Source organism: Cucurbita pepo, chromosome LG02 (genome assembly GCF_002806865.2).
Source record: "Cucurbita pepo subsp. pepo cultivar mu-cu-16 chromosome LG02, ASM280686v2, whole genome shotgun sequence".
Classification (NCBI taxonomy): Eukaryota; Viridiplantae; Streptophyta; class Magnoliopsida; order Cucurbitales; family Cucurbitaceae; genus Cucurbita; species Cucurbita pepo.
Window position 1 is genome coordinate 8,502,071 of NC_036639.1, and position 14,192 is coordinate 8,516,262.

The window sequence follows — 14,192 nt, forward strand, 5'->3', positions numbered from 1 at the left end:
GATTATGGGTTCGCCAACTAACCTATAATCGTAAACTTGGCTTGATTATCAGGGATCCGTATAACTATAGAACTGGTCATTTATTGTTGATGGTACCTTGTAGGACTTATAGGAAGTTTGCCCGTTAATTTTCTATTAGTGAACCTGTCACAAGTGACAGGAGTCTACATTTGTACATTAGAGTTGGTCTAGATTTATTGTTCATGCATATGAGTTAGCGGTTATACGGAGGCGAATAGGGACTCGCAACCCCTAATCGTAAACCTGACTCGATTAACAGGGGTCTAAATAACTATAGAACTAGCCTATTAGTGTAGATAGTACTTTGCGGAGNTACAGCCAATGAAATGACGCCACGTAAGCAGTTACATTTTAATCCACCGAGCGAGCTGGGCCGGGTTAACAATCCCAGGCAAGTGGGCCCCCTCCATCTTCAAGATGCTTGCCACCTCAGCATAGCTCTGATTTTCCTTTTCAACACTAGGCGCAGCAGCGGCTTCCGGCTTCGTCTTCTTATACTCGGCTGGCCGCGAGCAAGTCATTCCAACGGCTTCACTTCGAGCCGGCTCGTATATCTCCCCAAACAAAGTGCCTTTACTGAGAAACTCATGAGCCAAGTAGCCAGCCAGAAGGCGATTCGACACAACGGAGTCGGCTCCCACAGCTTTCGGCTTCACAAACGCCTCAACTTCCTTCCGCTTCCTAGACGCCCCAGGAGGCAACATGGTGGTGGTGGTGCGTGAGTGAACACTACTCATCTTCAGCCTTAGATCATGCCACGTGGCACTACAAAATGGTAAAATCGTAAATTCCGACTCCTAAAAAGGTTCACCCGTCAAATCACTAGAGTTGGACGTTTCGGACGTAACAAATTTTAAATCGTGAAAAATAAAATGAAAAAGAAAAAAAACATACCTACCCCACCACTGAATCTCTCTTCTATTTAAAAAATAAAAATAAAAAATAAATATATTAAAATATCATCTTTCTCCCTTGCCATCTCAACTAATATGGGTTAGAAAATGAAATACCAAGAATAATTTATTTATACGAGTAATTCCCAAATATATTAAAAAATCGTAGCATCTAATACAAGAGTAGATATTGTATTTAATAGACGTATTTAGAAACTTTAAATCTAAATGGAAAGGTTAAAATTTTATTAATACTTCGATAAAATTTAAGAAATTAATATTTAAAGTTTAAATAAATTATTTAGACTAATGATAAATATGTACTCGTTAATAGGATCCAATCATAATTTTCATTTCTTAACTCTAGTTACAACTCCAATAAGGTTACTTTCTTAAAATATTCGATCTAAATTATCGGAAACCAACTCCACATGATTTTTAATTTTAAAAATTTTAAATATGAAACCATAGGCTTGATTTGGAAAAAAGAAAAGAAAAGATAAAACAGATAGTCAGATATTTCTTTACCCTCGATAATTGGACTACAATGTGATTGATATTTNAGTAAGTGGCATCTTGGAACTTTGTATTTAGCTATGCTCATACTATGCATGAAAGTATGATATGAGAAGCATGTCTTAAAAATTTGAGCATGAAATGAGTTGGTTTGATGTATGTAAGAGCACATTAAACATTATGGCGCACGTTTATCGAAAAAGGAACTGTTGAGTTATGATATGACTGAAATTGAAAGCATGTCTTTAATATGATATAAAACATGTTATGTGAAACTGATTATATATGTTTTAGCAGAGAATGAGTTAGATGACACATACTGAATGTGGTTATGTATGTTTACTAAGGTGCGCATGATCTATGATTGAAATTTATGACTAAGTTCTCATGATTAGATCATTATGCTATGTCTCTATCACATATGTTTCGATATTAATGGTTATATGGGGACGATTATGGGTTCGCCAACTAACCTATAATCGTAAACTTGGCTTGATTATCAGGGATCCGTATAACTATAGAACTGGTCATTTATTGTTGATGGTACCTTGTAGGACTTATAGGAAGTTTGCCCGTTAATTTTCTATTAGTGAACCTGTCACAAGTGACAGGAGTCTACATTTGTACATTAGAGTTGGTCTAGATTTATTGTTCATGCATATGAGTTAGCGGTTATACGGAGGCGAATAGGGACTCGCAACCCCTAATCGTAAACCTGACTCGATTAACAGGGGTCTAAATAACTATAGAACTAGCCTATTAGTGTAGATAGTACTTTGCGGAGACTTATAGGAAGTTTGCCAGTTAGTTTCCTTTAAGTGAACCTGTCATGAGTGGCGGGGGTCCACAGTAGTACACTTGAGAGTTGGTCGATTCCTAGAATGCATGAACCTTGAGTATTGAAGTCGCGCCTCGAGGACTTTGAGATATGATGATAATGATGAGAGACTAGCATAAATGACTAACTTAAAGACCTAGAGACATTAAGAATATCCTGAGGGTTAGAGGTCCAGATAGGACCAAGAACCGAGAGTAAGAATATCCTAGGGGTAGCCTAGCCTAAATGAGAGGAACAAATCCCCAATAGAGAATAAGATACCAAATGTTTAAACAAGATCAATAAGACTTAATGAAATATAAAACACCAGTAAGCTGCTTACTAAGTATATTTTATAAACTCATTCCTCCTAGTTCAACTTTTTTTTTCCCTAATTAGCCAAATTTGAGAGGTCGAGTAAGGTTACTAGATTTATTCTTTACTTATAAACTCAACTATCATTCTCTTAATTAACTGATGTGGGACTCTCCACCAACAATTCTCAACAAATGTCTCACATCCCTTAAATCTGAGAAGTGGGAGGTTGGGCGGGGAGGTCTCTCACTTTATTTTAACATTCCATTTGAATTGTTCGAAGCGAGTTGGAGAATACACTCTTTGATGACTCAAGACCGACATTTTAGCTTATTCAGCTTGAGTCTGATACGCTCAAACTCTTTCCTCTTAGTTNAAAAAATAAAAATAAAAAATAAATATATTAAAATATCATCTTTCTCCCTTGCCATCTCAACTAATATGGGTTAGAAAATGAAATACCAAGAATAATTTATTTATACGAGTAATTCCCAAATATATTAAAAAATCGTAGCATCTAATACAAGAGTAGATATTGTATTTAATAGACGTATTTAGAAACTTTAAATCTAAATGGAAAGGTTAAAATTTTATTAATACTTCGATAAAATTTAAGAAATTAATATTTAAAGTTTAAATAAATTATTTAGACTAATGATAAATATGTACTCGTTAATAGGATCCAATCATAATTTTCATTTCTTAACTCTAGTTACAACTCCAATAAGGTTACTTTCTTAAAATATTCGATCTAAATTATCGGAAACCAACTCCACATGATTTTTAATTTTAAAAATTTTAAATATGAAACCATAGGCTTGATTTGGAAAAAAGAAAAGAAAAGATAAAACAGATAGTCAGATATTTCTTTACCCTCGATAATTGGACTACAATGTGATTGATATTTGCCGTCATTTTATCTTAATTGATATCGTTCAGAAGATGGATCTGAGGTTATATTAAACCTTAAGGATTAGTAACTTTGGCCTAGGTCAACCAAGTAAAACCGAGTAAGTGGCTTCACTATTGGTTTGGATGGGAGAATTGTTTTATATATGATGACACATGCCCAGTAGCCCTTGCACATGTCATATGTGTGATATGTTTTGATATGTAACGTTGTGTTATATTACGCTGTATGATAAGGTAAATAATATTATAGTATAAATGACATATCATGTTGTGTAACGATTAGCTATGATATGCTATGACATATCATGATACGTTTTGAAATAGGAAAATCTACGAGGCACAACCTCAACCTTCCTATGTCATGTCTTGGAAGCTATGTTATGTATGAAATGATGTATAAGAATTATGTAAGCATAATTACCGATTTAATATGTTATGAAAAAATGGAGGTTGTCTTGCATCATTTATTATGTCATGATGGAAAGTATGGGGACCTCATGCATAATTGTGTGTTCACATTTATCGGAATACTTATTCGTCATGTTATGTTAGTGCGGATGCGTACCTTCGATATTTATGTTTGTCATGATATCATGAGAGTCTTTTCCTCGATGGTGTCCGGCGACACGTTAGTGCGTTTAGCCCAACAAAGTTAGACCCAAAAAGTACGTATACGAGGGCACCTAGTGGGTCTCTATGTGCGTGTGCGTGGGCCATGTGTAGGGAAGTACCACACATCCAAGTCTGTCTAGACTAGAAAGAGCTCAAGATCATATTATGTTGTTTTAAATTATAGGTCTCACCATGTTGCATGTGTTTGCATTTCACGTCACTTAATAAATATTTCTTAAAATACTCAAGTCATGTGCTACTCTTACATTTCAGTAAATGCAATGCACCTTTGTACGGATGACGGAGGCGACATGTAAAGACCATGGAACCGGTATTAAGCTAGTTGTATTTTATCTTATTTGTTAGTCTTAGGTTAGATTAGGGCAATCTATTGTTTTCTAGTTTTTGGACATATTGTTTATTCTCGTTTCTTATATATTTTTGGATTGATTTATGGATTTTATTTTTAACGTGTAAGTCCATGACATCGTTTTTAAAATATTTTAAATAAATTTTTTCACAGTTAACAGTCGTGTCATGCATGTAGTAGCCGCTTTATTTCATTAGAGGATCGTTATTGAGAAAAAGTTTTATAATTTTGACTTACTTTTCAATTCTAGGCAACATTGGCAAAAGATGATGGAGTGGATTTTTGCTCGAATGAAAAGAACGAACAAAGGAGACAGTGTCGATGAAGTTGGGAAAAGTTTGTGATTGGTGTTGGAGAAAAGAAGCTATAACCTAGGTTTTGGGTCTTTCCGTGTGATGCACTGCTAAATAAATCTAGAACGGAGAGCTTAATTTTCTTTTTCGTTTTTTTTTTCTTTTCATTTTTCTTTTAATCACATTTAAATAACATACGCACAAATTCATAATAAATACTTTAAAAAGAAGTCATGAACTTACACATTTCATTCAAAATAAGAAATTTGAAATAACAGTCTTTTAACGTGAAAAATAAAATAAACCCTCAATCAACTACTAAATGAAATTTAATGTATACTACTGCCCTATCTTGATTCCCATGGCCTTTTCAACATTTACCGTCATCTCTGTAGGGGCGCTTTACCTTTACCTGGAAAATATAAGGTTAGCATGTGGCTGAAGTATTTTAAGAAATACTTAGTAATTCACCCCACTGTTGGGGTTAGTAATGCAATCACACACATAACATGTGATAAGATAAGGAATCACTACAAGGAGAGTAAGATTCGGATTACCGTGTTGATCAAATATCTCAAGGCAAGAACATTGTTTGAGATTCGAAGCACTCCACAAGCAAGATCGAGCATGTCTAGCTTGAATGATTCTTGTTGATCAAATATCTCAAGACAAGAACACTTGATTGAGATTCGAAACACTCCACAAGCAAGATTGATCCTGTCAAGTTTGAATAATTCTCCATGCAACCTAAACTACGTAGAATTGTAAAGAAACTTAGCAATTGGCTAAAGAAAAACACAAATGCTCCTTTTACCATATTTTCCAAGTCTTTACAAATAGAACATGGTTTTATATAGCGTCAAAATGAAACTATTAAAGGCATTTCAAGAGTTGTAACATTCATACTTAATGACCATAATTAACCCTTATGTAATTGTAACCTAAAGTAAATAAAAAGTCTTAAAATACATTAATGAAATACAATAACTCTAAATTACTCTAAATTATAATTCATCCAAAATTTATAACATGAAACTTCATTCTTCTTCAATCTTCTTCAATGTGGCATGAATTGAAATATCTTTTGATAATTTCAACAATATTTTCGTCACATCTTCATTGAATTATATTGTATGATTGATGTCTCTTGGTTCATATCAACATGATTGTGACCTATCCTTCGAAATCGTAACATGGTCTTGGACTCTTTTCAATTCAGGGCAGGGTTGTATATGTGGTACTTCTCCACTTACGTACCTCTGAGACTGGCTTGGTCGAGCACAATGGATTACACATTGTCGGATGTCACAGAAAAAGAAAGGCCCATATGATATTATGACGAACATAAATATCGAAAGTACGCGTCTATACTAACAAAAAAGTATCCCAATACATATGACATACATACATGCATGAAATCCCCATTATTTGCATTCATAGCATAGCATTAACATCACTCTCTTTCTCCTTTCATCCATGACATATTACATATATGTATTATGTATACGTGAAAATCATCTCATGATACATTACATAACTTTACACGGCAATACATAACGTGACGTACATAGTATTTCATTTCATTTCATTTACAACATGGAGTAATGGATATCACATGTATACATATCATAGCATCATATGTCATTACATAGAACACATCCATATAGCATAAATAATATGGTGCATGCAGGGCCTACGAGGCATGCACCATCATATATCATTCAATTATCTAACTACAACAGTAAGATCATTTACCTGATTAGTTTAAGTTGATGTAACCCATTTATCCTTAATGAAAGTTCAATTTTGTCTTTTGAAATCTAAATCACCTATGTGAGCTCGAAAATAATAATAATAATAATAATAATAATAATAAATAAATAATAATGTAAAACTAACCTAACGACCAGCTTTAGGAAACCACGCTTACCCTTTACCAACCTACCTTCCGTGAGGCGGAGAGTTCAACGTCCGAACGACTTTCTTGACCTTATCGACACTCAAATTTCCACTTCCATTTTCAAAAAAGAAAAACAAAAAGCCTTCAGTCACTTCTCTGTAAGCAATGTCACCGCCTTTTATCGCTAATGCCGATGTTTCCCTCGTCAATGCAGCTTCTCCGCCGGTGATCGGGCGGGTTGCTTCCGTGTATAGCGATGTGCAATCCCACCGTATCGATCAGCCTCTTCCTTTTCCCTCTGTTCTCAAAAACCCCTTCAAAATCGTCGATGGTCCTCCTAGCTCCTCCGCTGGCAATCCAGGTAATTATGGAAGAATTCTTTACTTATCTTCCCGTTAGGATTCATGGTGAACTAGTTGATTGATGAGTCGAAGGAACAATAACGTTATGCATTGATTTTTTTTTTCTCTTAATATATGTGTTTTTCTTATTGTAAATCTCGTTATTGTTTGAAGTTTGGGTTGTTCTTAATGCGCTTTCCGAGTTCATTGGCGCCAATCGCCGGTTCTTAGGCTTTTTGAGTGTTTGAGTTGTGTGTTATGTGTATGCAGAGGAGATCGCGAAGCTGTTTCCTTGTCTCTTTGCCCAACCGTCGGCATTGTTGGTGCCAAATGATTCCAGTTCGGTGCAGGTGAATAAGAACTTGAAGATCGGTGTTGTCCTGTCTGGAGGCCAAGCGCCCGGAGGACATAATGTGATTTCTGGACTATTTGGTAAATGAAGAAACAATAATGTCGTTTTTCTGTTCAAGCTGTTGTTAATTAGCATCTACGATTTTGGTGAAGATTACCTACAGGATCATGCAAAAGGAAGCACGTTGTATGGTTTCAAGGGTGGTCCTGCAGGGATCATGAAATGCAAATATGTTGAACTGACTGCAGAGTTTATTTACCCATATCGCAATCAGGTTCGTTTTCTTGAACGGATTTCTATAGAAATTGTTAATGCGAATGTGTGTGTGATCCAGAGGTGAATTGGTTGCCATTCTAATGCAATTCTTGTTCTTAATGCATCTTCTTTTTCTTTTATCAGGGTGGTTTTGATATGATATGCAGTGGGAGGGACAAGATTGAAACTCCAGAACAGGTGAAACTCTTTCTTTGCAGAATTTGCCTTGTGTGATTCCTTACGTATAGTCAAGGCAGAGATTAATAGTTTGGTTCCATTTTCAGTTTAAGCAAGCTGAAGAAACAGCTCAGAAGCTTGATCTGGATGGGCTTGTTGTGATTGGTGGAGATGACTCCAACACAAATGCTTGTCTCCTTGCTGAAAACTTTAGGTACTTTGGGAAACTATGATTTTTTATTTTTGCAACAAAAGGAAACTCTATAATTGATTTTTTCCTTCTATTTTGTTGTTTTCAAATTAGGAGTAAAAATTTAAAAACCAGAGTAATTGGTTGTCCAAAAACCATCGATGGTGATCTCAAGTGCAAAGATGTACCCACAAGTTTTGGATTTGATACTGCTTGCAAGGTATTCATTTCTCTTTGGAACTGCTTTACAATTCAAATTTTCTTGTAGACTCGCCTTTCATCAATGTTGCAAAGTTGAAGTTGTTTCTTCAAGAATTGAAGTGAAAAGGGAATCTTGCATAAATGAGATGAGGTTCTTAATAGGCTCTGCTGATATTTATGCAGATATACGCCGAGATGATTGGTAATGTGATGGTTGATGCTCGATCAACAGGAAAATACTATCATTGTAAGCATTTTTCTTGATGCAATTGGCGTTTGATGTAACTAGAAATGGGTCTGATCTGCTGACATTTTTATAATAACTGAATCTATTAGGACTTCAATTATTAGTATGTTGAGTTCAGATTTATTTTTATCCATCATTATCCCTGTTAAATGGTCCCTTACTCTAGAAAAAGATGTCATTTTCTATACCTGGATCTTAAAATTCCTAAATTTCAATCTTGTCCATTGTAAAAACAAAACAAAATAAAAATTATATTTTCTTTTTTAAAATTCATCTTGTTGCTTCTTCACAGAAAACAGAGTACTTCTCTCTGTACAATTTTATGTTTCTATTCCCTATTTGATCTACCTAATGTGAAGTTATACGAGTTCATTGTTCCAATGTTGTGAATGTCTTCTGATACCTTTTTCTATCTCTCTCGAGTTCCAAGCATATTATCATATGGCATTAACAGTGTACTTACATCCGCAGTTGTCCGGCTTATGGGTCGTGCTGCTTCTCACATCACACTGGAGTGTGCTTTGCAAACTCATCCAAACATTACTATTATTGGAGAAGAGGTAACTGCTTTACTTAACTACTTAAGATAGAACCATTGAAATTTTTGTCAAGAAGGGTATTACCAACAAATGCTTTACCTTACGGTTGTTTTCTTTGAGAACCAGATTTTGTGCGTAAAATAGCAACAGATACTCTGACGCTACTATGAAATTGTTGAGTCGTTAAGATATCCTGTTTCACTTCTTACATCAAACAAAACTTGAGAGTATAAATGAAAATCTGTGATAATTTAAAGTTTCATGGCATTGATTGAATTGAAACTTTTGATAGGTGGAATGGAACTAAATACTCGCATCCCATGTCATATTCATTGGCCTAAATGACACAGAAAGCCTATCTTGTCAGCTTTGAAAATATATTCTCTATGACCTAGTTGACTCATGGAGATTTAGCTTAATCACTTGATTGGTTTTGAATGTATGCAGGGGAAGCCATTTCCATTTGGAAGCTATGTATTCTCGTGTTTTTATAAAGTTTTAGTTTATAGGGTAGAAACCTAATTTAGACTTGTTTTGCAGGTTGCGGCTAAGAAGCTTACCTTGAAAAACGTTACAAACTACATTGTTGATGTAATTAGCAAACGGTCCAAACTTGGCTATAATTATGGTGTTATTCTTATTCCTGAGGGTCTGATTGACTTTATTCCTGAGGTATTGCTATGATTATTATCATTAATTTTGTTTCTTTCTTTAGCTAGTACACATAATCCACTAGCCTAAGACACTGAATATCAACATATCATTCATGAACTGGTACTCATTTATGACCTGCTTTCTACAGGTACAGCAGCTCATTGCAGAACTCAATGAAATTCTTGCCCATGATATTATAGATGAGGATGGGCTATGGAAAAAGAAACTTAAAACTCAATCTTATCACCTTTTGGAAATTTTCCCACAAGCAATCCAAGAACAATTGTTGCTTGAAAGAGATCCACACGGCAATGTCCAAGTAAATATTTTTTCTTGTTTTGTTGTAGTCTTTCCTTAGATTCCCTAGTTTGATTAACTATATTATACATGTCAGGTCGCAAAAATAGAAACGGAAAAAATGCTTATTCAAATGGTTGAAACTGAGTTGGAAAAGAGGAGGCAAGAAGGTGCATATAATGGCGGCCAATTCAAGGGGCAGTCACATTTCTTTGGGTACTCATTCTACTCGCTCTTGAAATTTCTGTTTAGATGCTCCTGTTAATTAATTTAGTGATAACAACATAATGAGTTTGACTCTATACAAGCCAAACTTAAGTAGCTGTCTTAGTCTAGACTAGACTCGGGCAGTTTGGATCTCAAAAACATGCTTGTTGGGGTACACAGTATCTAAGCTTCTATTAGGAACTCATAAAGCAAAGGGCCAATCAAATGGTGGGTTAAGCTGGCTGCTAATTGACTTGAAAATGTGGATATGCGACGGTTAATGTGAGGCACTATTATATGGCCACTTGATTCCTTGTTGATTCAAGATTATGTGAAAAGACTATATTTGTAAGATTAGTGCTTTTATGTGTCTCTGTTTAATTCTCTCCTTTTTTTTCCTTTTTCCTTTTTCTTTTATAAATTTATAGGTATGAAGGGAGGTGTGGTTTACCCACAAACTTTGATTCAACATATTGCTATGCTTTGGGTTATACTGCTGGAGCTCTCCTCCAGAGTGGAAAAACTGGACTGATATCATCGGTCTGTCTTTCCGACTTCCTGTACCTTCTGATTCGTTTTAGTATCCGACCATTAAGCCTTCCACTTTTTTTTTTCTTGTTATCAGTTTCCTCTAGAGTTCTTGTTCCTCATTTCTATTGTTTATATGTTAATCATGTCTACCAGGTAGGAAATTTGGCTGCTCCAGTTGAAGAATGGACGGCTGGTGGAACTGCATTGACTTCACTAATGGACGTGGAGAGGAGACACGGTAAAAGCTTTATCGACGACAACATGCATTCCTTTTCTCTCTTAGATTACCTTTTTGAGGAATTAGAAACGAAAATGGCAGGGTATAAAGAATCCTCCCAAAATAAGGGCAATGGAGTTTACCTACAAATCGAAATGACATCAAAGTTTCCTGTACATGAGTGATAAAAATTGCAAAAGGAACGTTTAAACTAGGGCGACAAGTTACACACTTAGATACCTTTAATAAGTTCAAAATATGGTGCCTTTCATAAGTTTAAATTATGGTTTCTATGTTAGTTATAAAATATATTTTTGTTTTATATATAAATATACTTTGTGAGTATCTGATCCAACTAGCACATATCTCGATTGTTCTCATAAGACAACTCAACCCTTGGTATAAAATATCTTACTAGTTGCTAAACCCAACATAGTGGGATTAGTGAAAGTGTACATATGTAGGTCTGAACTTCTTTATAAGATTAGAAAGATATGGAGAGAAGTAGAGTATCATCACATATTCTGTCTAAAGACAATTATCTTCTCATTATTAGGAACCACGACTCTTTACAATGATATTGTCCACTTTGAGCTATAAGCTCTCTAGCTTTTCTTTGGGCTTCCTTAAAAGGCCATACCAATAGAGATGTATTCCTTACTTATAAACCCAGTATCATTCCCTAAATTAGCCATGGGACCCCCTCCCAACGATCCTCAACACTCATCACAACTTCGAACGGCTTGGGACTGACTGATTGAACAATTTCATGAGGCCTAGTTTAATATTTATCATTTGATCTCTTTCTAAAGGTAGAATTCATTTGACAGGTAAGTTCAAGCCTGTGATCAAGAAGGCAATGGTGGAACTTGATGGTAATATTTCTGAAGGAACATTATTACTATATGCTATCTTCCTCATTCACAAGTATAATTTGGAGGTGTCATTTTTCTATTCTGCAAGCCAGAAAGCGAAGCATCATACTAAAAATTCCATGATTTTATGGTCAGGTGAACCTTTCAAGAAATTTGCATCGCTACGAGACGAGTGGGCTGTCGAGAACTGCTACATCAGTCCAGGTCAGTATTCGGCCTCAAACATCAACCTCTCATATCAATATCTCATATACTTCATTCATATCTTGCTTGTTATTGATTACCGGAAGAAAAATACCATCTTTTTGTTGCTTTCAGCGAAACTGAACCTTCAAATATTTACTTGTTCATTCTGGTTTTGATCTCCTTGTAGGTCCAATTCAATTTGTTGGTCCTGCATCGAATGTGATTAATCACACGTTGTTATTGGAACTTGGGGCTCAAGCATGATCATATTTCTTGATTTGTGATAATTTTTCAATACCACTCCTCCAGAAACGAAGGAAAAAAAAACTCTTCAACGGAACAATTTGTTANTTTTTTTTTTTTTTTTTTTTTTTTTTTTTTTTTTTTTTGTCGAGGAGATTTCTATATACGGTGTTTACTGATCCAACGCAGAATCATAAACAAGTGGAATATTGTCCTATTTGGGCTTTTCCTTTCAAATTTCTCTTTTAAGGTTTTTAAAATGCTGCTAGGGAGAGGTTTTCACACCCTTTTAAATAATGTTTCATTCTCTTCTAGAACTGATGTAGGATCTCACAGTCTACCCCTTCAGGGCCCACAGTGTTCTGCTGGCACTCGCTTTCTCCCATCGATATGGGATCTCACAATTCACTCCCCTTCGAGACCCAGTGTCACAATCGCACTTTTAATGGCAGCGGACTTGCGATTGTGTGGCACTCACTTTCCATCGACAAGTGAGCTAAGTCAATTCGTTCTTGCGTCGCCTACGGCCAAGATAAATGCTCGAGCCTCTGGCCTCGGTTTTAAGAGAAGGTTTTAGAAAACGAGGGCAGAGGGAGATTTTTGAAAAATAAGCATGCAAGAGAGAAGAGAGAAATAACAACGGGTTACAGTATATAACCTTGGGTAGGGAGAAGTTGACAACTAGTTGTATCCCCTATAGTACATTCTGTTGACAACTAGTTGTATCCCCTATAGTACATTCTGAGGCATTTCATGTCTGACAGGCCTAGACATGATATTTCTGAAACGTATTTCATGTCTGACAGGCCTAAACATGATATTTCTGAAACGTCATACTTCCTAGAAATACAAAAGTAAAACACTAGAATATGAAAAGACATAAAGGGTTGGACTTGTCATGGGCATGCGGCCATGGGCAACACGCCTTGGACGAGCATGACCATGACATCCTCATCCACCTAATTGGTTGATGTCCCTGTCAACTGACTACTTTCGAACCTGGCGATGTGGGTGGCGGTGGAGTCCAGATCTTCGGCGCATTTCTAGCTGGTTTCCTCCATAGGGAGATTCTTCCATTTGACAAGGAATTCACGAATCGTCCGTACGGGTCTTCCTATCTTCCTAACCTTGTCGGCTAGGATCTCCTCTATTTCTTTGCTGTCTCTTTGTGTTTTAGATCGATGCTCGGTCTTGTGATTACATTTCGCTGGTCGCATCCGGGTCAGGGTGGTAAAGCTTCAAGTTGCTCACATGAATTACTGGGTGGATTTTCATCCATGTGGGTAGCGCAACTCTGTAGGAGGTAGCCCCGATCTTTTTAACGACTTCAATCGGGCCTTCATATTTTTGAACTAGTTGCTAGTCCTTTCGATTGCGAAATCTAATCTGTTCTGGTCTCAACTTGATCAGGACTTGATCTCCTGCTCGGAATTGAAGGGGGCGACGCTTCTTGTTCGCCCACTTCTTCATATGCTTGGAAGCTTTCTCTAAATATGCCGGGCTATATCTGTTGGCTGCTTCCATTCTCTTGTGAAGTTTTGAGCTTGAGGGTTTTTCCCTGCATAAGGATGATCAATAATATGTGGTCAGGCTGGTTGTCGTCCACTTACAATTTCGAAGGGGCTCTTCCCCGTCGACGAGCTCGTTTGACAATTGAAACAGAATTGGACAACATCTAGCAGTTGTATCCAGTTCTTCTGGCGAGCGTCGACGAAGTGACGTAAGTATTCTTCGAGCAAGCAGTTGAACCGTTCTGTCTGTCCATCGGTTTGAGGATGGTAGCTCGAAGAGATATTTAAAGTCGTTCCCAAGAAGGCGAATAATTCGGTCCAAAATGTGTTGATGAATCTACCATCCCTATCACTGATCATGCTCGACGGAATGCCCCATAACTTGACAACGTGTTTGAAAAATAGTTGGGCTGTTAGTTCAGCCGAGCATAATTTGGGAGTGGGAACAAACATCGCATATTTCGAGAACCGATCTACGATAACCAAGATGGTGTCATATTCTCCGACTTTTGGGAGGTGT

The 14,192-nt window shown here is 36.4% G+C and overlaps 2 protein-coding genes across 2 annotated transcripts; one reads left to right on the top strand and one right to left on the bottom strand.

The window, feature by feature from the left end:
- Nucleotides 1-365: 365 nt before the first annotated feature.
- On the bottom strand, nucleotides 366-758 carry LOC111788416. The gene has a single exon (XM_023668756.1). The coding sequence runs from the start codon at nucleotides 756-758 to the stop codon at nucleotides 366-368; it is 393 nt and encodes a 130-aa protein (XP_023524524.1).
- Nucleotides 759-6,694: 5,936 nt separating this feature from the next.
- LOC111787948 (pyrophosphate--fructose 6-phosphate 1-phosphotransferase subunit beta-like) lies at nucleotides 6,695-12,262 on the top strand. The gene is made up of 16 exons (XM_023668059.1): nucleotides 6,695-7,010; nucleotides 7,261-7,422; nucleotides 7,495-7,616; nucleotides 7,742-7,795; nucleotides 7,882-7,988; nucleotides 8,079-8,184; nucleotides 8,349-8,412; nucleotides 8,884-8,972; nucleotides 9,492-9,623; nucleotides 9,754-9,924; nucleotides 10,000-10,118; nucleotides 10,538-10,649; nucleotides 10,794-10,878; nucleotides 11,688-11,732; nucleotides 11,868-11,936; nucleotides 12,106-12,262. Exons 1-16 carry the CDS (start codon nucleotides 6,815-6,817, stop codon nucleotides 12,180-12,182), a joined length of 1,710 nt encoding a protein of 569 aa, XP_023523827.1. The 5' UTR covers nucleotides 6,695-6,814; the 3' UTR covers nucleotides 12,183-12,262.
- Nucleotides 12,263-14,192: the final 1,930 nt, after the last annotated feature.